This window comes from Oncorhynchus nerka, linkage group LG10 (genome assembly GCF_034236695.1).
Source record: "Oncorhynchus nerka isolate Pitt River linkage group LG10, Oner_Uvic_2.0, whole genome shotgun sequence".
Taxonomy (NCBI): Eukaryota; Metazoa; Chordata; class Actinopteri; order Salmoniformes; family Salmonidae; genus Oncorhynchus; species Oncorhynchus nerka.
In genome coordinates, this window is record NC_088405.1 from 87,812,937 (window position 1) to 87,837,320 (window position 24,384).

The 24,384-nt window shown below is 42.7% G+C and overlaps 1 protein-coding gene across 1 annotated transcript in view; it reads right to left on the bottom strand.

Annotated features, from left to right (window-relative positions):
* Positions 1 to 1,321: 1,321 nt before the first annotated feature.
* The window catches only part of LOC115136209 (AF4/FMR2 family member 4-like), a 29,094-nt gene continuing 6,031 nt past the window's right edge, over positions 1,322 to 24,384 (bottom strand). The window contains 20 exon segments of the mRNA XM_029671774.2: positions 1,322 to 4,111; positions 4,362 to 4,573; positions 4,733 to 4,776; positions 4,952 to 5,045; positions 5,169 to 5,240; positions 5,460 to 5,596; positions 6,105 to 6,168; positions 6,447 to 6,544; positions 6,839 to 7,091; positions 7,189 to 7,274; positions 7,555 to 8,421; positions 8,597 to 8,750; positions 8,935 to 9,033; positions 9,267 to 9,333; positions 9,458 to 9,491; positions 9,822 to 9,908; positions 10,012 to 10,056; positions 10,241 to 10,305; positions 10,308 to 10,959; positions 14,820 to 14,946. Of these exon segments, the coding sequence (XP_029527634.2) occupies positions 3,984 to 4,111; positions 4,362 to 4,573; positions 4,733 to 4,776; positions 4,952 to 5,045; positions 5,169 to 5,240; positions 5,460 to 5,596; positions 6,105 to 6,168; positions 6,447 to 6,544; positions 6,839 to 7,091; positions 7,189 to 7,274; positions 7,555 to 8,421; positions 8,597 to 8,750; positions 8,935 to 9,033; positions 9,267 to 9,333; positions 9,458 to 9,491; positions 9,822 to 9,908; positions 10,012 to 10,056; positions 10,241 to 10,305; positions 10,308 to 10,959; positions 14,820 to 14,942 (3,381 nt within the window). The 5' untranslated portion in view covers positions 14,943 to 14,946 and the 3' untranslated portion in view covers positions 1,322 to 3,983.

A 24,384-nucleotide genomic window follows, 5' to 3' on the forward strand; every position in this document is an offset into this window, starting at 1 on the left:
TAGTGACATGACAATTAATGTCCACGGTGTGGCTACGGTATGAAAGTGACGCTTCTTTGCTCCTAGTTTTGTTGGCAAAGAATGAACCTTAAATTTGCTTTATCGAAGTCATGAAAACCCTCTCATTAAAATGTACGTGTTTTAGAGTGAATTCACTTACCAAGTGCGAAGGCGAAAAGTTACAACCGTTTCATTACTAACGACAGAACTACAAACATGAACCACAACTCTCACCATCTGTATACGTCACGTCGAGAGTCTACAAAAATATATATTTTGCATTTTGAGAAAGTACTGTCTGGCAAAATAAAGTTCAAAATAAAAAATAAACAACCGTTGGGTGAGTCCGAGTCAACTTGAGCAGGCTAAGTGTAGGAGTTGTTGCTAGTTCAACATTTCGGCGATGTGTTTAACTTTTGACCGTCAACATATTTTGATAACAGGAATCAAGTATGAGCAAATCAATACACAAACACAATTTTATATATCTTATATGACCGAGTTTTCATGAATTTGATGCTATAATCAAAAAGGTAGTACCGTATGGGGTCAAGAAATTGCAATATAATCCGTTTCTAAACTCAGAGGTGCAACATCGTGAGACTTAAGGGAAAGCTTGCGACAAGGCCGAGGTTTGGGAAGTCAATGAGAAAAGTGAACTTCTGTATGGGTACAGGGCTTGACAGAAATGGTAGCAGGTGAATGTTGAACTTTTGTTGCACACATATCCAGATGATGCTTCGTACCATTTTGCGGAATTAAGAAGCCAGAGACCAGAAAGGGCCCTGTGTCACTAAAATTGGCTGTGATCAATGAATGTAAGGTTTCTACATGCAATCAAAATTACGTTCTTAAGTAAATTACAAGTACTGTATATTGATATTATGTATTGGAAACATGTAAATTGAAATACCATATATATTTTATTCTCAATAAGACAAAATACAAAGAATATTCAGACAGACTCAAATCCCATTAGTAATACTTCACAATTTTAAATGACATGTTATTCCAAGTTTGAATAACAACCTCAAAAGAGTACCATTACTTAATATTGCATCCATATATATATATATATATATATATATCTCGGTTCTCAATATTTTAAAACTAACCCAATTTAGACTGCTGTACTGCTGTATGCTGATGGTCTGAGAAAAATGAAGCGCAACATACTGTATTAACTTCTACAACTGCTTAACAGAGAAATACCTCTCATTCAAAAGACATCTCAGATCCATTTCAAAAGGGAAACAGCTTTCTCACATGCAGTAGAGATGTACAGTTGATCAAAAGAAAAAACATCTCACGCCAACTTCCATTCAATCTGATCAACAATATACATTTAATGGATTTACATGTCTCCATATCAAATACAGAACATACATTAGCACTTGATTCTAAAGACATTGATGATGACAACAATAATGACAGAGTGGTGAGCAGGAGACATGGCATACAATACAGTAACAAAAATGATTGATATGGTTCAAAGACTTGTGTCATCGCTTACATTTTGGAAGAAAGCTCACAGATGTTCACAAATGTGCATATCTATCTTAAATGACACAGATGCATCAAAAACATTTTTTTAACTGTAGTAAAAATTCTCCCTAAATGAATTGTTTTATATACAATTTGTACAAATTTCTATTTAAATAGCAACATGCAAGTGTTACGTCTCTCTATTTAATTTCATAACATTTTATTTTACCCTGGATGTCTTCAAGTTATAACTAATTATACTGACCATATTTAAACGTAACAAAACCCATACTACGATATCTTCTACACAAAATAGAAAGGGGCAGAAAGGGGCAGAAAAACTAATAAATATGAGTGAAAGACTTACGAGAAGTGTAAAAATGATCCCAATCATCTTTTGTACATCTAAATATATTGAACAAGCCTTGAAGCTGTACTTAAAAGTGTACCAGTGTATGAAAACAGGAGTGGCTACACGAGCACGCACACCCAGAGGAATATCTATGAGAAAAGTGGCCTCCAGCTTAAGGTATAAAATGGCTTCATAAAGCCATCCATGTTTGGTTACTAAAACAGAGCTATATATACACATACCAGTAACTCAGTGGACAAGCATGATGCACAAGCTAAAAGCATTGGACATTTCTGTCAAACCAAACAGGTTTTGACCGACAGTTAAAAACAAGAGCGGAAATTCCTGATTTCAAACTAAAAGCCCAAAAATTATTTAAAGATTTTAGTTTAAAAAAAAATCCTGCATAGATAAAAACAATCTTCCTCTACTCTTTGAGTGTAAGAAGAAATAACAGTTTTCCCCAAATGAAAGACAAGGGAGCCAATGAGGGGGAAAAGGTACTAGTGTTTCCAGCATCTATATTCTGTAAGTGGGCTAATAAGAAAAGTCCTTCACAATACAATACCACTTATGAATTAAGTACATTTTCCTGTTCAAAATCACTTATGTCCACATTTGCCTTGCTGACAATGCAAAATAACAGAAGAACACGTAAATATTAGGCCAGTTTACCACTACATTAGGCCAGTTTACCACTACATTAGCGCAATTTGTTATATTATATAACCTGTACCATAAATATATAGACCATAGATTACTTAAGTTTTGTAGTACACAAATTACTATTATACTATGTAGAGAACCCAGTAATCACCTTTAAACATTTAAATATTAAATTTTCATATACAATAGAAATACTTTGCATCTCATAGCTCTTTCAACCCCGTTTTCAATCATTTTAATCTGAAAGTTTGAACAGCACTTTGAACAGAGCAACTGCTTGGTACATAAATAAAATCTATATTGGCCATGTATTTTTCGACTGAAATATAACTCATGTAATCTGCGTATGGCTAATGAGCACCACCAACGTGTATGCTACATCAATTATTAGAGGAATTGTTCATTGTGGTCCTAAAATGCGAGTGCATTTATGTCATTCCTTGCACTAACTTCCTGCATTCACTGGGCAATTGTTGCAGAAACTATACAAATAATTACACTGTGTTCCAAGGATAACATTTGCCATACCAACCACACCCTGCTGTGCCTTAAAAAAATACACTAACAGCAACCCTTTCCAGTACAGATCTATAAGGAATAAAAGGAACAATAACACCTTGTTTAGAAATGAACATCTCGCAGGGCAATTCATAGGAAGAACTCATTGACAGATAAGAAATATATTGTGGTGCTTCAGAACGATGAAAGTAACTTCAACCAAATCAATTGAATGGTGTATCACAGGCTAACACCAATATGGTCAGCCGCAAGCTACCTCTTCTTCAATGGCAACTGTTAGAGTAATGTGTGTATGTGTCAGGGATATCTGTCAGGCAAACCAAGCTCTCGTCACTTTACACACCATCAGTGCAGCCTTCAACCCACTGATCACAGCTTGAGTCCAGTACTATTCCAAAATCATGTTTGGAAGCTTAAAATTATTCTTTAAAATGTCTGGCTGGATCTGCATTTCAACGTATGGTATATTCTAGTTCCCTGTATATCTGATACAAGGCACAAAAAAGATAAGAGACAGACCTTAGTTTTAAAGCACCTTTGGTTTGAGGGAGGTACTTTGGTAAAAATAATAACACATTAAAAGCCGAATGTGAATAATGTGCTTATAGCCTATAGAATAAAATGTATTTAGTGTGTTTCATATATAATAATTCAACAAAGGCATTGGGCCAAATAGAAAAATGGCTTTCCTTTGCACAATCCAAAGATATGACGAAGGAAAACGCTGATAGTGGATATAGCTAGAATGTACCAATAGATCTGTGCAGTTGGAATCCTCCTCCGTGTCAGACAGTCGTAGGTGCAAAGATGCTCCATATCGCTCAGTGTTTTTGGCAAGCTGGTGTAGAAAATGGACACAGTGTTATAGATATGTCTGAGGCAGATAAGTTCACATGTGCATGGAGGGGCAGCGGTGCGTTGTGGTGGACGGTGTGTGTGTGTGTGGAGCGTATAGTGTCCTTCAGGGAATGAGCTTAGCGTCCAGCCGTAGCCAGTGTAGGCCCTGCCGCGTGAAGCGCACCAGTTCAGTCATGCTGCTGGTGTTGAAGATCAAAGGGCCCATCACCTTGTCCAACTCCGCAAAGAACTCTACAAAACCGACAGGAGACATAACATAACACGTGAGCATGGTAAACACTTAAGAGACCTCTAGCCCAGGAATGGCTTGCCAGGTCAACACGTCCAGAGCTAGTTTCATTTAGATTATGGATTCATCCTGGAGCCTAATATAACATCTTAAACAAGCAGTAGATAGGATATTCATACCTTGGAAGTTGGACTAACACCCCCATATACATCTCCCCCCCCCCCGCAGGAAGAGAGCAAACGAGTCAGGTACCTTTCTGCTCTTTAGACAGCTGCTCTGCTTGGTCCCACACCTCAGTGGCAAACAGGAAGTTGGAGGTGACCTGGACGTAGCTGGCAGCCATCTGGTGGATGCGCTGGGGGATTGTTACAGAGGAGCTGCCGCTGGATGTGCCTGACGAGTAGCTACCAGCACTACCTGGGGACAGCTTGGGAGAGACTGGCGAGGGCATGCCTGCCGCTTTACTGGGAGACAGAGAGAGATAGATGGCTGGTAAGCGGGGGAATCGCAACCGCTCAAAACGAGATGATTCAGCATAACGTCTAGACCATTAATTGACAAGTGAAATACATTTAAGAAGACTGTTAGTCTCAAGACAGCATACAACTAATGAAATGTCTTACCTTCCCATTCCAGGAGAGGGAGCTTGGGTGTTGCTCAAGGAATTCTGAAAAACAAATTGAAATGCAGAACAAACATTTGCCATTTGTTAAACAAATAAATATAAGCAATGCAAATTGACTATCATTCTGCTCATCCATACAACACTTCATTCAAGGAACACACATTTCAAGTGACAATATCACAATTCCTATGAACTTGCACCAAGGAAAATAAATTACCTTCAGATGCTCTGTGAGTGTTTTAGAGTATTTCAGTGCACTCTCTTTTCTCAGCTTGAACAGTCGCAGGTAGAGGAGGGACTGGCAACGCAAGCTGGAGTGGCAGGGAGAGATGGATGAATGAGCATAAACAGTGACTCAATGAGCAGGGGAACATCGACGCTCCAGTCCAGACACTCTAAATGGAATCTATCAAGCTATGAGTCAGGACACCTACCACAACACAGCTAGCCGTTTGTCTGCTGACGTAGCGTCTGGGGCCATGTAGCTCTTTAACTTCATAGTGTACCTGAAAACACACACACAACGAGAGACCTTAAAGACCAGTTCCCAGCATTCTAAGGTTTCATAATAATAATGTAATACTGTAAATTCTGTGAATAATTTGTCCATTTATGCAATGCTGGGTCTATGGTGTCTATGAAATGTAATTGCTACCATGAAGATATTTGCTATTTGATACTGAAATGATGTTGTTAAAACATGTTGTAGAGAAGTTTGTTCTTACTTGATGAGCTCCACGGTCTCGGCATACATGGGGAAGGGGGACTTAGCCTCCTGGGCACTCTTCTCCAGTGCATTTCCACACTCGATAAAGGACACCACAGCATCCAGGTAGTACACAGCCTTCTCAAACCGGTCCATCTGCACACAGGAACACCACACCTTATGAAAACGGTCTCTTAAGCAACTGATTCTCTCTCACACGAATTTGGGACAGTTCGTAGCAAGGGGAATGCTTCATGACCAGTGCTTGTGATGAAATTAAAATGTTGGTTGTCTTGAAATATCATTATGTAGATTTCAAAAATGTTTAACAGGTTCCCTGGATAGTGTAGAATAGGACGAGACCGCATCCAGTCCCCCAATAAGGGCAGTGAGATGCACTTAGGCATCTGATGATAATCCCCAGGGTGCACTATTGATACCAAGTGTAGACCATTATAACTACTCTAGCTGCTCCACTTTCAGTAGCCAGAGGAGCCAATAAGATGATGTAAAAGCACTACACAGTAAAACCATTGTAACTGTTCCGATTTCAGAGCGTGTGCAAAATGACTAAATTCCCAAGCTTTTCGTGGAAAAACAGTAAGCATACTCTTGGTTTCACATAACAGCTAACATACTGTATACGTATGAAATAATTTCTTACCAGAGCATCTGCGTTGTGTTTCAGTTTCTTGGCCTCTTGTAAGTAGTGATCGGCAGAGTGAATCCTGAAACAAAACAGGTTCGCCCGTCAGCTTTTGCAATTATTTCCTGTACTTCGAAAAATTAAGTACTTTTCCCCCCCTAACTATTCCAATAGACTCTACGAACTACACAGCAATATATAGGCAGGGGGGGGTGAAGATACTAGGCCATGTTAAGCAGCCTGTTTTATTTACACAGGCACATCCCAGGGGCTTCACATCAAAGGCAACCCTATAACTACAGCTCTACACACTGGCTAACAGCAGGTTATCCACAGTGGAGAGGAGGCGGCTCTTCTTACCTGTCCTCAAACACCAATTTTGACCTCAGGGACTTTGAGCCGTCCGAGGAGAGTGGTGGCACAGCAACCTGGTTATCAGAGCCCTTTGAGGATTTCTCCTGCAGAGACAACAAAAAAAGTTTATAATCCTATAAGGGATATTTTATATGACCATATAACAAATCATGCCGTGGTGAAAGTGGTGAGCTACAAATGTCATATTTGTGTCCTTCCCAAATGTATTTGGAGGGCATGGCAGTGGGTGGACATTTTGTGCGAGATTTGAGCCAGCTTAATACTCAGTTCAGCTGGTAACGGGCACTCCAGTGACATGTACGCACGTTTGTATAAAATGGTGTCTAGTAGAGCCAGACAGTGGGACAGACAGCTAGACTAGACTGACACACACAGACCTTTCCCTCCCGGGTGCTCCTGGCCTGCTTGTCCCCGCCTTTTGTGTGTTTGGAAGTGGAGCTGCTCTTGGTGCTGTGGCCTCCCTCCTTGCCGCTGCTGGCCCCGCTGGACAGGGAGGTGGATGACTGGCTGACCGTCCGCTTGCGGCTCTGATGCTCTGCCTTGGGCGTCCTCTGCAGCCCTCCTGACCCTGATATGGAGGGAGAGGGCACCGGCTCCTCCTTCACCTTGGCGTCCATGACCCTCTTAGACCTGGTGTGGGTGTTTATCAATGATACCATTCAATGTTCACAATGTTGGGAGTTTAAAAGTGAACAACGTGATGTTTTGTTTGAATGAAAATACTCACTCTTTGCTGCTGGTCTTGTGGTGAGATGAGGATTTGTCTTCAAGTCTGGACTTCTTGCTATCAGACTTGGTGTTCTCGTCTTCATTCTAAGTTGATTAACAGAGGAGAGGAAAGGATGATTTATTGTGGTTGCATTTGAAAGGCTGTAAAATAGATAGATATGGTACTAGACTGGGTATCAGCTGAACATGTAATATCACATCACTCTTCAAACTGCAGCTTATAAACTGCAGGAAGACGGCCAAAAGTAATTGACATTCAAGCTTAACGTACCCTGTCATAGCAATCTTTTTCACCAATTTGCATAGTAAACCAAAGTCAAGTCCAAACATGACATGAATAGCGGTGTGCTGTGGCAGGACAAACCTTGTGTTTCCTCTTGCCCTTACTGGAGATCCTCTCAGAGGGCAGCTTCTGGAAGTCCTTGCTGTCTCTGTCCACGGAGCAGTCCCTCTCTACTTTGGGCTCTACTAGGTCTTTGTAAGGCCGTCCGGGGACACGGGAGAGCAGGGTCAAGTCAATCTTCACCATGAGCCCCTGCTGCTGCCTGACGGGGAAGCGGTCGTCTGGGTCGCTGAGAGGAGAGAGCAGCTCTTTCTCTTCCATAGGCGAGAACACACACACTGGAGTCCTGATGCTCTCTGTGTACTTGGGGGTCTGCGACAACGAGGGAATGCTGTCGTTCTCCTCTGATTCTGAGGAGGAAGAGTCCGTGTCCACAAACTTCCTGGACTTCTTGATGGGCGCCTTGCTCTTGCGCTTGTCAACAGCCGGTCTGGGCGAGGACTTGGGCTCCTTCTTGATGTTGGGTTTGCGGGAGCCTTTAGTGGCGGCTTTGGGCCGATGGGGAGGGATCTCTGGAGCAGGTTCACTCTCCACCCTTAGCCCCCCTTTAGGCTCCTCCACCACAGGGGGCTTCTCAGACTTTTTGGGCTGTTTTTTACCCACCGTCCTGCGCTGGCCTGCGCCACCCTCGCTCTGAGCCGGGGATTTCTGCCGGCCACGGCCGCTCTCTGAACCCTTCTGTGCTGCTCTTAGGTCTCTGCTAGGTGTGGGCACCCCTGAGTCCTTAGACCCTCCCTGCCCGCTGTATCCCCGGCCTGAGCTCTGGTCCCGCCCCTCCTTTTTGTACTTGGTGGGTACATTATTGTCCACTGGGGAGGCCGGAGAGAACTGCTTAGCTTTCTTGAACCAGTTGTCCAACTGCCATTTATTGGCGGTGGCTGGTTCAGGCTGTGAGGAGAAGTGTGGAGATAAGACTGGGATCTACAAAAGCATATTCTGCACTCCTCAACAGGTCAGCTGCAAGAAGATAATTGTACTGAGCAGGAACAATTGTCATTGGTTATTATTATTAACAATGATAGGTCAAAGGGAAGAGAGTAGTTAAGGGTCTGAGCAGGCTTACCTCTGGTGATGCAGGGCGAGGTGGCTCATTGGCCTCGCTGTCCGTGGAACTGCTCTCGCTCTCACTGTCTGACCCAGAGCTGCTCTCTGAGCCACTGTGACTGCTCGAGTCGTCCCGCGAGTGCTCTGCTCCTTCGCTGTTATTACTGTTGTTACTGTGGGACAGAAACACGCAGTTAGTTAGTGGACAGCAAGCTAGGGCTGTTCTTGTGAAGGCATCATCAGTTAGTAGTTACACATTAAAATAGTTAGCTATTCTTCTAGCATTTTCAGTTTTGAGTGGGGAGAATCATATCAACAATGGGAGCTCCAATGGGTCTCAGTCTGAGAAGCCACTACCTTGCCGATGCGTTTCTGGAAGCGTTTTTGGCCGAGTCATGTTCTCCATCACTGTCCTCATCACTGCTGAGCTTCAGGTCATCCTCCAGCAGAACATTACTGGAACATTACAATGCCGTGTATGTTACACATTAACACCAAGTATGGCTTCTTAATCACACAAACAACTATTGGGAGAACTAAGCAATAAGGCGCCTATTCTGTGTCCCTCAATGCTATGTCAAAGGCATGAAAAGACAAAGTGCTTGGAGGGAGAAACTGTCACCTGTCTGGATCATTAAGCAGCTGGCAGCTAACCATAATGTTCAGGGAGAAGGGGGAGGGACACTCACTTGGCCTGATCCCCATCGCATGGTGCTGCCTTGGACTGGTGGCTGCTCAACGTTTTGGTTTGTCTCTCTGGAGGTGAGGAAGGGTGAGATGTGAACTCTTGAGTATTACAACAATGGTGAAATCAACCTGTATCCAGAGGTTCAAGATGCGAGAGACTTATTTTGTATGTAAAGTCCTGGGCAATACTTACTGTGTGCGCCTGGAAAACTTGCATGCTGGGTGTCCTAAATGTGAGACATGGTCAAGAAATGTTTAGATTATACAGAGACATTATAAGTCCAATAAACTACACTGCTCAGTTATATTACAAAACAGCTGTTTATTGATTGTGCTATAGTGTTAAACTATTTACCATTTATATATATAGAGCATTCCAATATACACCCCCCCCTCGCCCAAAAGAAATCCATGAAAAAATAGATTTGACTTATTGTACCAATGACTAGGGCAAAAATAGTGCCGGCTGAATTCAGATCTTTGCAAGAGATGGAAATTCTCATATTTGAATAATCCTCAACCTCTGTACGTCACTAAGGCCTGCTCTGCAGTCTGACCTTGGAAGGGAATGAAAACTTTGAAGGCTCCGTTTTACAGGGGGTGTGGATGGCTGTCAAAGGAGGGGGCCAGGACTGAGTCATTTCCTGGAGGTAAAAATAGAGAAGGTAAAAGTGAAGACCTTAATGACTGGGTGAAAAAAACTTGCATTTCTTACAATACATGTTATCATCTGAAAAACATACTTACCTTTAAAATCTCATCAACACAATTAGCATCCCCAGTCATGGGACCCTACAAATAACAAAGATCATACCACTGTAAGAAAAATTTTAAAAAATGGCTTGTAAAACAACAACTGTTAGTGTGTCATCTTTCATCTTGTAAATTATTACGTGGCATGCTAACATAATTACATTGTAAATAAACAAGTTTTATTCTGTAGAATTTTCGACTCAGTCTAGTTCTGTGTTTTTACCTCAACAGGCTGCGAGGGGATCTTGAGCTTGGAGAGCGAGGCCTTGCCGTTAGACTTCATCTCCCCATGGTGCTGCTGTGGGACTGGCCGCTGTACATCTCTGACGAGGTCTTGGGCTCCACCGTCTCCTGGCCATCCATGGGGCGCACATAGGCTGTGGGCTTCTGTAGCATGGAGCTGGGCTTGGACATAAGCGAAGGGGGGAAGGCCTGGCTGGAGTGCGGGCCGCTGGGGAAGGACGTGTGCACACGCGATGGGGAGTCCCAGTTGGCCTCGCGCTCGCGCGGGGACTTGGAGCGGTAGCGCTCTTTGCCGTGGTGCTCAGCGCCCAGTGAACGGGAGTGACTGGAGCTCAGGGAGCCCTTGGCTGGGCTGGACGTGTGGGACTTGGAGTGTTCTGAGCCATGCTTACTAGACTTCTTGTGTTCCCGCTCGTGTCTTTGGCTACTCCTGCTACCGCTGTGGCTGCCCTGGAGGCTGGATCTCTTGGAGGACTGGGAGGACGAGGTGCTGGCCGCTGGGCCTACTGGAGTCCATTTACTGTTCTGGCCACTGCCTCGCTGCTCCCCAAATAGAGACTGGCCCGACTTCTCCTCGGAGGATGAGCCTGAGGGTTTGCCACCGAGTTTTGGAATTGTGTCTCCGATAGGTTCCTTCATCTCGTCGTAGTTTCCAAGCATACTCTGGATACGACTGGACAGTTTATCTTCTTTGCTGGACTGCACAGACAAAAACAGAGAGAGAGAAAGAGAGAGGATCACCTTCAGGACAGCAGTTAAGGCCTTGAATTAATTTACGTAGTCAAATACAGTGCATTTGGAAAGTATTCAGACCCTTTGACTTTTCCACAGTTTGTTAGATTACAGCCTTATTCTAAAATGTTTTCTAAAATTAATTTGTTCTTTCTCCTCATCAAGCTACACACACAACACCCAGTAATGACAAAGCAAAAACAGGTTTAGAATAGTTTTTTGCTAATTTATATAAAAATATCACATTTACCTAAGTATTCAGACCCTTTACTCAGTACTTTGTTGAAGTACCTTTGGCAGCGTTTATAGCCACGAGGCTTCTTGGGTATGACGCTATAAGCTTAGCACACCTGTATTTGGCAAGTGTCTCCCATTCTTCTCTGAAGATCCTCTCAAGCTCTGTCAAGTTGGATGGGGAGTGTTGCTAGACAGCTATTTTCAGGTCTCTTCAGAGACGTTCGATCGGGTCAAGTTTGGGCTCTGGCTGGGCCGCTCAAGGACATTGAGGCTTGTCCCGAAGCCTCTCCTGAGTTGCCTTGGCTGTGTGCTTAGGGTCATTGTTCTGTTGAAAGGTGAACCTTCGCCCCAGTCAGATATTGTGCGCTCTGGAGCAGGTTATCACCAAGGATCTTGCTTCGTTCATCTTTGCCTCCCTGCTGCTGAAAAACATCCCCACAACATGATGCTGCCACCATCATGCTCCACCGTAGGGGTGGTGTCAGGTTTCCTCCAGACGTGACGCTTGGCATTCAGGCCAAATAGCTCCATGTTGGTTTCATCAGACCAGAGAATCTTGTTTCTCATGGTCTGCAAGTCTTTAGGTGCCTTTTGGCAAACTCCAAGCGGGCTGTCAGGTGCCTTTTTACTGAAGAATGGCTTTCGTCTGGCCACTACCATAAAGGCCTGATTGGCGGAGTGCAGGAGAGATGGTTGTCCTTCTGGAAGGTTCTCCAATCTCTGCAGAGGAACTCTAGAGCTCTGTCAGAGTGACCATCAGGTTCTTGGTCACCTCTCACTAAGGCCCTTCTCCCCAGACTGCTCAGCTCTAGGAAGTGTCTTGGTGGTTCCAAACTTCTTCCATTTAAGAATGGAGGCCACTGTGTTCTTGGGGACCTTCAATGCTGCAGACATTTTTTGGTACTCTTCCCCAGATCTGGGACTCCAATCAAGTTGTAGAAACATCTCAAAGATGTAAGGCTATATAAATACATTTGATTTGATGATCAATGGAAATAGGGTGCACCAGAGCTCAATTTTGAGTCTCATTCAAAGGGTCTGAATAGTTATGCAAATAAAGAATCTGTTTTTAATTTTTAATACATTTGCAAAAATTTCTAATAAACTCTTTTTGCTTTGTCATTAAGAGGGATGAGTGTAGATTGCTGAGGATTTATTTTTATTTAATACATTTTAGAATAAGGCTTTAACAAAATGTGGAAAAAGTCAAGGGTTTTGAATACTTTCCGAAGGCACTGCACATGAATGAAATATGCTACCCAAACGTATTTATTGTGGCAAAACAAATTACGAATAACCCTTTTTTTCTTTTGAGGCAAGAGATCCTTCAATGTTTCTTTAAACATAAACTATTAGCCCTCTAAAAGCTTAATCAATATTGAAGAGAGCCCTATCAACTAATCAAACAAGGGATGATTGGCTTATTCAGCCGCCTCACGACCATTGGTGTCCATCTGCATAGAGAGATAAGGCCTTTCCATGGCTACACTAGAGGTTAATCAATCACTCCCACTACAGATGACAAGAGGTAAACCACAGAGTGTGGCGCATATCCAATTTCATATGGGGGCCCCAAACCAATTCTTTCTGACACATACAAGCTGTGGGGTGAGAAACACAAGCCAATATCTGTAACAGGAAATGTAAGAACACGTGCTACACAGAGCTTGTCTGACATGGATGGAAAGACAGCACTTGTGAGGAAAGGAGAAAAGATCCCATTCACACTAGTGATTGGGGGTTGCCTTGCAATATGTTGTTTGTGTACAATGCTTAAGTGTGCCACCATGCAAGGCCTACACTTTGATAGAAGGGCTTTTGGTAGCAAACAAGAAAGCAAAAAAGGTCACATCTAACCTTATCTTTTACAATTCATGCACCAGTTTTAAAACGACATTTACAAAGTGCTCAGGAGATCACTTCAAAAATGATATCATCAGAGAGCAATATACTTCAAAGAGAAAAGCAACAGGCCTAAAGTCATTCTACAATGACATTTAAGATCAGCATTTTTCTTCTGACTGGGGAAAGCTGAGCTGCATCTGTTCTAGCAGTGTAAAAATGTCAAATGTAAGTTCAATGGCAGCTTTGTTAAATGGATCTTTAAAGTAAGAGCCATGGAATTTAGAGGAGGGCAAAGTAAACTATTTTTACTTGACCATGAATACTACTGGTCACGACTCATGTCACTTAACTCTCTAGAAAATATCACAAAGCGGCATTCTACTGCCCAGATGAGAAGATGGGAGTTTAAGTTAGCCAGTTGATGTTTCCCATTTCTACATTACATGCTTCATTTTGTAACGGCATGGGTAAACAGTGAACCCAGGGCTCTAAAAACTGCTGAACACAACACGGCTGCCATGGTTGTCTACGGATGACGGTGGGAGAGCCACTTCCCTGGGTCCTATTCTTAAATCGGCAAATCAGCTGCTTACCTTTCACTATGTGGGGGCAAAAGACTTGGCTTTCCAGGTAGGACTCACCTTTCCATTTGCTACCTGTCAGGATGCATTCCAAGCCGTCCTTCATGGGTCCTCTAGCTAAGAGAGGAGCCACTAATCTCTGTTTAAATCTGGTTAGTGGCAAAGATTAGACTCAGCCAGAGGCTGAAATAATTGAGTTGGCGGGTTGAGAGCTCTGGCCCACATCAGTGCACATGGTGAACGTGCATCCCTAAACCAACGTTACTGTTGTTTAGTTCAGTAGTTCCCAACCAGGGGTACTAGGTCCCCTGGGGATAGTTGAGAAGAATCATGACACCATAGGCTTACTGGTCAAAATGCACATGGGGGGGGGGTTCTTCAGGGGTACTATGGACAGAACAAAAATTAAGTTGGTGGTACAGTAACCGAAAAAGGTTGGGAACCAGTGGTTTAGTTGACTACAGAGGCCAGGTAAGCATCAACATCAATAAGTGTTTGGTCTACTACTGAACCGCGATATGATAGGGCACTGTGCCATACACGCATCCTACAGATATCAGTATGCAGGTCCCCTTTACATGTGGACTGTTTATTGCCCACAATGACCTAGCAATTTGATGGGACAAAAGGGGCTAGGGGGTTATGCACTTACCTCAGGCTCTTTTGTGAGGAGGAGTAAGGAAGGAAAGACGAACTAAAAGGGCCTCAGCCAGCGAGGGCAGGAGGGCTCAGCCAGCGACACCTCAGCCAGCGAGGGCAGGACACCTCAGCCAGCGAGGGCAGGACACCTCAGCCAGCGAGGGCAGGACACCTCAGCCAGCGAGGGCAGGACACCTCAGCCAGCGAGGGCAGGACACCTCAGCCAGCGAGGCCTGGGCCTTAAATTCCCCCTGAGCAAGCAAGCAACAGCCCTGGGCCCACATTACCTGCAGATGATGCAGTTCCCCCAAACAATGCACTTACCTCACTCTCTCCCTGCCACTGTTCAGATATAAAAACAAGTAGGGTCTTCTCTGTTTTAAAAAGAGTTGTCAATCAATGAATCCTGCAAATCAATCTTAGAATAAAGCGAATACTTAGACTATAGGAGAAACAAAAAGTCTGAACTCCAATAGTTAACTAAATGACAGAAGCAAAACAAAATGAATAACAAAATAAACTTACAACTTTATAAGGTTCAGGAAAGAGAGGGGAGTGAGCTGGAAAGGCCTCTCCTCCCTGCTGGATTTCTTGATTTCGCCTTTCTCTTTCTTTCATACGGAGCACATTCCGGTCTTCACGGTTCATGTTGCTAACAGAGACACAGTCACTAAGCGTGGAGAAGAGAAAATGGCAGCTTCCAAATACTTCTGTCTACATGAAAAAACACCAAGTGACACTGCAGAGTACACACAGAAATACTGACACAACAACTTAGGGGAAGGGCATGTTCCAAATGGCTTAAAAGGGGACTAGAACATCTAAACAAGTCTATAGAGTTATTACAATGATTCATGGTGATCAAAATGATACCATTTGTTATGGTATATGTTGGAACAACTGTGGGACAGAGATAACACAGTTAAGTCAATAGAATTAATGAAATTAGCATTTGAACAGCTAGGCTATCTGCGTACACTGCTTCTTAACTACCCACTTCAATTTTCTACAGTACATAACCCACCCTCCAATATATCAAGCCAATAAAAATATACAACAAATCATAATTTCATGTTGTTCGTCATTTGTCTTCATCTATAGCAGTATAGTAGATAATATTTCTGATGGCATGTGAAAACAAGCTTTTGGCCTTTATACGCAGCAGGTAGCCTTGCGGTTAAGAGCATTGGGCCAGTAACCGAAAGGTCTGTTGATGTGCCCTTGAGCAAGGCACTTAACCCTAATCGCTTTGGATAAGAGCGTCTGCTAAATGAAAAAAAAAAAATCTACAATGTATGTGGCCAAAAGACATTCTGCCAACAGGAACATCAATATAATTTCTACTAACGGCTGGTAAATCATCACTGCAAGAATCCCAGGGAAAATGTGTACACATTCTAATCCTGAGTTCGAAAAAAATCCTTCCACGAGAGATAAGGTGTGGCAGGTATCACCTGAACAGTGGGATCTATTAGAGATCTCCATGAAGTTAACTTTAAGGTTTGTTTGTAGTTTCCCAAAAATATGCCCACACTTTGACATACGCAGGCCTACCCTGGCCTCTCTGTTGCAGTGAAGAGCAGAACAATGATTTAGGGAGTGATGACAGTAAGATTACCCTGTCCCCCACCTCCACTCAAAACACAGCACGTGTGCTGTTTAACTGTTTCCTGGTTAGACTAGGCTACATAAGGCCTATGGCAATTCCCTGACTGCTCAATACACTATACGCTACAGGGTTGAGTCATCACTGAAAGCAGATGGTTTTATACCTTCCATTAACCATACATGTCAGGAACGGGAAGTGTCAAAAGTCATAACTGGTACAGTCATTAAACTGCTTCTTTACAATGGCCACCATTAAAACAAAATGTATACCATTCAGTATCATCAACACATTGGACCCCATCACGTGGCCTTTTAGCGTATGGTCCGAATAATGAGGAACAGGAGATAGGTCAATAAAAACCTACCAACGTTTTCCCAAAGACCTTCAGATAAGGAGCAGGTGTTGCCTAACTAAAATGATTCAGAAAAGGATTCAGAAAATGATGAGGGAATGCTGTCATTAGTATTTATAGATGCATACTACTCATTTACTCAGTGGGACAAAGCTGACTGATCAGATATACAAATGTCCTGGCCCTCAGTAAAAACTCTGGCCTTAACCTTGTTCTGGACACCTCCAAAACAAAGATCATGCTGTTTGGTAAGAAGAATGCCCCTCAGCGGTAGTAATCACAGGTGTGATTACTACCTCTGAGGGTTTAGAGCCTGAGGTAGTCACCTCATACAAGTACTTGGGAGTATGGCTAGATGGTACACTGCCCTTCTCTCAGCACATATCAAAGCTGCAGGCTAAGGTTAAATCTAGACTTGGTTTCCTCTATCGTGATCACTCCTCATTCACCCCAGCTGTCAAACTAACCCTGATTCAGATGACCATCCTACCCATGCTCGATTACAGATATGTCATTTATAGATCGGCAGGTCAGGGTGCTCTCGAGCGGCTAGATGTTCTTTACCATTTGGCCATCAGATTTGCCATCAATGCTCCTTATAGGACACATCACTGAACTCTATACTCCTCTGTAAACTGGTCATCTCTGTATACCAGTCGCAAGACCCAGTGGTTGTTTATAAAAACCCTCTTAGGCCTCACTCCTCCAGATCTGAGATATCTACTGCAGCCCTCATCCTCCACATACAACACCCGTTCTGCCAGTCACATTCTGTTAAAGGTCCACAAAGCACACACATCCCTGGGTCGCTCCTCTTCAGTTCACTGCAGCTAGCGACTGGAATGAGCTGCAACAAACACTCAAACTAGACAGTTTTATATCAATCTCTTCATTCGAAGACTAAAATCACGGACACTCTTAATGACAGTCGTGGCTGCTTCACGTAATGTATTGTTGTCTCTAGCTTCTTGCTTTTTTCTGTTCCCAATAATGTTTGTACCATGTTTTGTGCTGCTGCCATGCTGTTGTTGTCTTAGGTCTCTACGTAGTGTTGTGGGGTCTCTCGTCGTGATGTGTGTTTAATCTCAGCCCCCATCCCCGCAGGACGCCTTTTGGTAGGCCGTCATTTTTTCTTAACTGACTTGCCTAGTTAAAGATTAAATAAAAAATAAATTAAATACTATAATAATCAACAAGCCAATAAAATACATGACACTGGAATGAGGCCTTACACTTAACTTTGACTTATGTTTAGCATGTCAGTTGTCAAGTTTCAAGATATTGGACTTTCAAAAAGCAGTGTCACTTGCCACCTCATGATGATGTGGCAAGTGACACTTCGCTTCTTGAAAGTCTAATATCTTGAAAACTTCACTGCTGACATGCCAAACACATTGGGACCGTATCAACAATGAAACAAAAACAGAAATATAGTTTGAGTGGATTTTCCTTTAAATTGAAACGGGGCCAGTAGAGGCTGCTGAGGGGAGGACAGCTCATAGTAATGGCTGGAATGGAGTCAATGGAATGGTATAAAACACATCAAAAACATAGTTTCCATGTGGTTGATACCAGTCCGTTGACTCCATTCCAGCCATTATTATGAGCCGTCCTCCCCTCAGCCTCCTCCACTAAACAACACACTAGCAATACGTGGGACCAGCTTAATCTGATCTATACTGAACAAAAATACAAAAAACACAACATGTAAAGTGTTGGTCCCATGTCTCATGGGCTGAAATAAAACATCCCAGAAATGTTCCATAAGCACAAAAAGCTTTTTTCTCTCAAATTACAGGCACACGTGTTTACATCCCTGTTAGTAAGCATTTCTCCTTTGCCAAGATATTCCATCCACCTGACAGGTGTAGCATATCAAGAAGCTGATTAAACAGCATGATCATTACACAGGTGCACCTTGTGCTGGGGACAATAAACGGTTACTTTAAAATGTGCCGTTTTGTCACACAACACCACAGATGTCTCAAGTTTTGAGGGAGCGTGCAATTGGGATGCTGACTGCAGGAATGTCCACCGGAGCTGTTGCCAGAGAATTTAATGTTAATTTCTCTACCATAAGCCGCCTCCAACGTGGTTTTAGATTATTTGGCAGTACATCCAACCGGCCTAACAACCGCGGACCACATGTATGGCATCGTGTGGGTGAGCAGTTTTCTGATGTCAACGTTATGAACAGAGTGCCCCATGGTGGTGGTGGGGTTATGGTATGGGCAGGCAAAAGCTAGAGACCACGAACACTATTTTATTTTATCGATGGCAATATGAATGCACAGAGATACCGTAGCAAGATCCTGAGGTCCATTGTCGTGCCCTTCATCTGCCGCAATCACCTCATGTTTCACCATGATAACGCACGGGACCATGTCACAATTCTGGTTCTGTACACAATTCCTGGAAGCTGAACATGTCCCAGTTCTTCCATGGCCTGCATACTCAGACATTACACCCATTGAGCATGTTTGGAGTGTTCAAGCTCAACATTTACAACAGCGTGTTCCAGTTCCTGCCAATATCCAGCAACTTCGCACAGCCATTGAAGAGGAGTTGGACAACATTCCACAGGCCACAATCAAAATCCTGATCAACTCTACGCGACAGAGATGAGTCTCCCTACATAAGGCAAATTGTGGTTACGCCAGATACTGACTGGTTTTATACATACCTTTTTTTTAAGGTATCGGTGTTCCTAGTCATGTGAAGATTAGGACCTAATGAATTCATTTCAATTGACCGATTTCCTTATATGAACTGTAACACAGCAAAATCTTTAAAATTGTTGCATGTTGCGCTTATATTTTTGTTCAGTATATATTACTAATACTGAAGACACGGCTACCAAACATGAAAGACTATACCTGTGTGTAATGTGTTACCTTGAAAAGGTTCCTTTTACTCATATTTTAGTACTGATTAAAAAAATAAAAATAAGCTGTGTTACCAAAGAAGACCTACTGTACTGGTAATAAGGCTTCCTGAACTCACTTCTATATGACAAACCGATACACTAACAGGTGTCTGAAGACCATGAGTTTAGGGCCATGCTTCTTTGAGAAACTGACAATTCCACCCTTCATATCGCCAACTATCACAATTTGATAATGAAGTTTGGTGACAGTCTGACTAGCACAACAGCTAGACAAACTCTTCACAGGAAATGTAGACGGAAAACCAACAAGAGAAACCAACTAGTTGTGTTGCTTACCCTGACAGAGGCAACAGGGCGCAAACCACTGAAACATTAGAAAGGGGATTCAGTGAAACTCCAGGGGATTCAGAAGTGTTGTCATGCTCTGCCAGTCTGCTCTCTGGTAGTATTCCTTTAACGAGGAGACGTTCTCAAAACTGGGTTTCCTGATCTACAGCGGACATTACAGTAATTCCTTGGAGTAGAGATAAATCTGACTCCGGGAGAGGGAGGTTACTGCTAGTTCACGGGAGATACCACCCTGCCGAACAGCGGGTGTGCCAAAGGCAGGGGACAATAGGTGAAGTTGAAAGGAGGCTCTGTGTGTGAGAGAGATGGGGGGGGGGGGGGGGTTGTGTCTGCATGAGTGCACAATGTGTCATACACTCTTGTAGGCGTTTGAGTGTATGTATGTATATATATATATATATATATATATATATCAAATTGGGATAAATGAGTTGTAATGCAGTAACGCAAAATAGTACTGACAAGAGGTTACGGGTCTTTGTGTTAATTAAGGAAATAATTTGAACAGAGAATAATTCTTACAAGATGGAATGACATGCCTATCACTGTGCTAGGACAGGATCATCAAGTGTGCCTTTACATCACAAGCCCAGCAGTAGACCAGAAGAAAAAACACAGCCCTTCTAAACTAATTCATCTAATCTAAACAAAATCAATAGAGTAAAAAGACAATCAAAGGAAGATGAATAGACGGGAGCAAAACATACACCTGGGTCTAAAATAGTGGAACAATCACATTAGTGAATGTCTTAGCCTACACTTTAGGAGGAAAAATATGGAAAGTGTCAACAGTTAAGAGAAAAGCAACCTCTTCCTGGAAAATGGAACAGTCCATTTAGCTCCATAAAAGGATATGTTATGCCATTGAGCCTCACCTCTTTGTGATGTCATGACTGAGGATGCCAAAGCCAACCAAAGTCTTCATGACTGAGGATGCCAAAGCCAACCAAAGTCTGTTTTCCCATCAACAAACTCCCTCCCCCACTATGCCCTGGAGCACTGGGTAAACTAGCAGCAATGTGTTTAAAGTAGGGCCCATTATCTACTAGTAGATGGGTCAGCCCTGCTCAAAACACACTTCAGGCATTTCCAAGACAGACATTTTTTTATCAGCAATATGACGACATAGGCCTAAAATCCAGAAGTGTAAAAAAAAAAAATGTTCACCTTTATTTAACCAGGTAAGCTAATTGAGAACAAGTTCTCATTTGCAACTGCGACCTGGCCAAGATAAAGCATAGCAGTTCGACACATACAACAACACAGAGTTACACGTGGAATGAACAAAACATAGTCAATAATGCAGTAGAAAAAAAGAAAAAACAAAGTCTATATACAGTGAGTGCAAATAAGAGAGTTAAAACCTCTAGTGACTCCCCATCCCGCATGCGGGAGTGTAATCATCGCCTGACACTAATTAGCATAACACAACAGACATAAATATCCCTAGAAAATATTCCTATTCATGAAAATCACGAATGAAATATATTGAGACACAGCTTAGCCTTTCGTTTATCACCCTGTCATCTCATAGCATTTTGTCCAGCTAGCAGCAGGTAACTTGGTCACGGAAATCAGAAAAGCAATCAAATTAAATAGTTTACCTTTGATGAGCTTCGGATGTTTTCACTCACGAGACTCCCAGTTAGATAGCAAATGTTCCTTTTTTCCAAAAATAATATTTTTGTAGGCGAAATAGCTCCGTTTGTTCTTCACATTTGGCTGAGAAATCACCCGGAAATTGCAGTCACGAAAACAGCGAAAAATATTCCAAATTAGCTCCATAATACCAACAGAAACATGGCAAACGTTGTTTATAATCAATCCTCAATGTGTTTTTCAAATATCTATTCGATAATATATCCATCGGGACAATTAGTTTTTCAGTAGGACCGATTGGAGTAATGGCTACCTCTGTATTTTACGCGAGAATCTCTCTGGGAGCATCAGGTGACCACTTGCGCAATGTAGCCGCTTACGGGTATTCTTCAACATAAATGCGTAAAACTATGTCACAATGCTGTAGACACCTTCGGGAATACGGAGAAAGAGTAATCTGGTTGATATCCCATTCACTGCTCAATAGTGACTCATTGGAACGCAGCGCTTTCAAAACAGGAGGCACTTCCGGATTGGATTTTTCTCAGGCGTTCGCCTGCAACATCAGTTCTGTTATACTCACAGACAATATTTTTACAGTTTTGGAAACTTTAGAGTGTTTTCTATCCTAAGCTGTCAATTATATGCATATTCTAGCATCTTGTCCTGACAAAATATCCTGTTTAAAACGGGAACGTTTTTTTTCCAAAAATGAAAATACTGCCCCCTAGTCACAACAGGTTTTAAGGCAATAAATAGGCCATGGTGGCGAAGTAATTACAATATGGCAATTAAACACTGGAATGGTAGATGTGCAAAAGATGGATGTGCAAGTAGAGATACTGTGGTGCAAAAGGAGCTAAATAAATAAAAACAGTATGGGAATGAGGTAGATAGATGGGCTGTATACAGATGGGCTATGAACAGGTGCAGTGATCTGTGAGCTGCTCTGACAGCTGGTTCTTAAAGCTAGTGAGGGAGATGGGAGTCTCCAGCTTCAGTGATTTTTGTAGTTCGTTCCAGTCAGTGGCAGTAGAGAACTGGAAGGAAAGGCGACCAAAGGAGGAAATGGCTTTGGGGGTGACCAGTGAGATATACCTGCTGGAGCGTGTGCTACGAGTGGGTGCTGCTATGGTGACCAGTGAGCTGAGATAGGGCGGGGCTTTACCTAGCAGAGACTTGTAGATAACCTGTAGCCAGTGGGTTTGGCGATGAGTATGAAGCGAGGGCCAGCCAACGAGAGCGTACAGGTCGCAGTATATGGGGCTTTGGTGACAAAACAGATGGCACTGTGATAGTCTACATCCAGTTTGTTGAGTAGAGTGTTGGAGGCTATTTTATAGATGATGAAGTCAAGGATCGGTAGGATGATCAGTTTTACGAGGGTATGTTTGGCAGCACGAGTGAAGGAAGCTTTGTTGCGAAATAGGAAGCTGATTCTAGATTTAATCTTTGATTGGAGATGCTTAATGTGAGTCTGGAAGGAGAGTTTACAGTCTAGCCAGACACCTAGGTATTTGTAGTTATCCACATATTCTAAGTCAGATCCGTCCAGAGTAGTGATGCTGGATGGGCGGGTAGGTGCGGGCAATGATCGGTTGAATAGCATGCATTTACTTTTATTTGCGTTTAAGAGCAGTTGGAGGCCACGGAAGGAGAGTCGTATGGCATTGAAGCTCGTCTGGATGTTAGTTAACAGTGTCCAAAGAAGGGCCAGAAGTATACAGAATGGTGTCGTCTGCGTAGAGGTGGTAATAACTAGACCTACTTGAGTGGAAGAAACCAGAAGCTAGCCTAATTCAAAGGCCCTAACCAATAAATAGCCCTATCAAATCAGATTTTTAAAAATAATTGTCTATGACCAGTAGGCTAATTGAATGCAATGAGAGTTTTAGACCAATAGACCACTTTCTGTGCTTAGAAACATTGCAGCACAAGGGCGATGCGTGCATGTTGGTGGCAGAAGGGTGAGTTCTTATATATAAAAAGCTTCTACGTATGAGTGCGTTTCAAACTAATTTTGGATTATAATTGGAATTTAAGGCTCTTATGAATGTCCTGCTTAATATGTTTGTGTCAACATTGCAAATCCACCGCATTATACTTTAAAAAACACTTCAACCAGTAAAATGGCTCTTTGGCTAGCTTTCGCTACAGCCTATATCAGTGAGCGTTAGCATACTAGCTAACTGCTGCTGCATCCAAAACAGTTATTTTGCAAAGATCACAACCAAATATAATCTTAGCGACGTTCAAGCAAGAATCAAAACATAATTGTAAGCGTATGAGAACCCCAAAAAGTTATTTTGTTTAGAAGTATCAAAAATGTAAATCTAGGCTGTTGAATGGCTGCAAATGGCGATGGCTTTATATTTGACATTTTAGTCATTTAGCAGACTCTCCTATCCAGAGCGACTTAAGAGGAGCAATTAAGGTTGAGTGCCTTGCTCAAGGGCACATCGGATTTTTCACCTCGTCAGTTCGGGGATTCAAACCAGCAACGTTAGAGTTACTTGCCCAACGCTCTTAAACGCTAGGCTACCTGCCGCCTTCTTACTGCCACCAAGAATCACTTGCATCTGTGTCTCGTGTACGTGAAAAGGGCCTATAGCCGACACCTAGTCAACTTTAGCCTGATCCCAGTTCTGTTTGTTTTTGCCCACTCCATTGCTCATTGTCAAGCCAAGGCAGCCTGAAAATGAAATTCCTGGAAAACCGTTAGAGACGACAACGGCTGAAATCTGAGGAAACCACTCAACTGAGCGCAGCAGGATGTGTGCCACTCTCCGAATGGAAACACTAGGCCTAAGTGGACATTAATGACTTGAGCAAATGCATTAACACAGCTTGGGAAATACTATTTCCGATGCTTTAAGTATAAAAATTAAGGTGGACAGTCAGAAGCAGTTTGGGAGAGTCAATTGTTCGCAGGACTTTATCCTGCTAACTGTTCCAAATGTCCGAACAGAATTTGGTAAAAGGGTTTTTATGTACTCTGCGCCATTGGCTTGGAACGCCTTAACAAATACTTTTAAACTGGAAGAACTTGTCCCGATTGTTTTTTAAATCATTGATGAAAGATTGAGGCTGATTCCCTGACCTGTCAATGTTCTTAATTTGCCGTTTTATGATTTTTTTTTATACTCTTGTGAATTGAATGTTTTTTTACTCGATGACCTGTAGTTTTTCATGTTGTTCATCTGTAATTGTGTAATGACTTGGTGCTGCCTATCTTGTCCAGGACGCTCTTGAAAAAGAGATTTCAAATCTCAATGAGCCCTTCCTGGTTAAATAA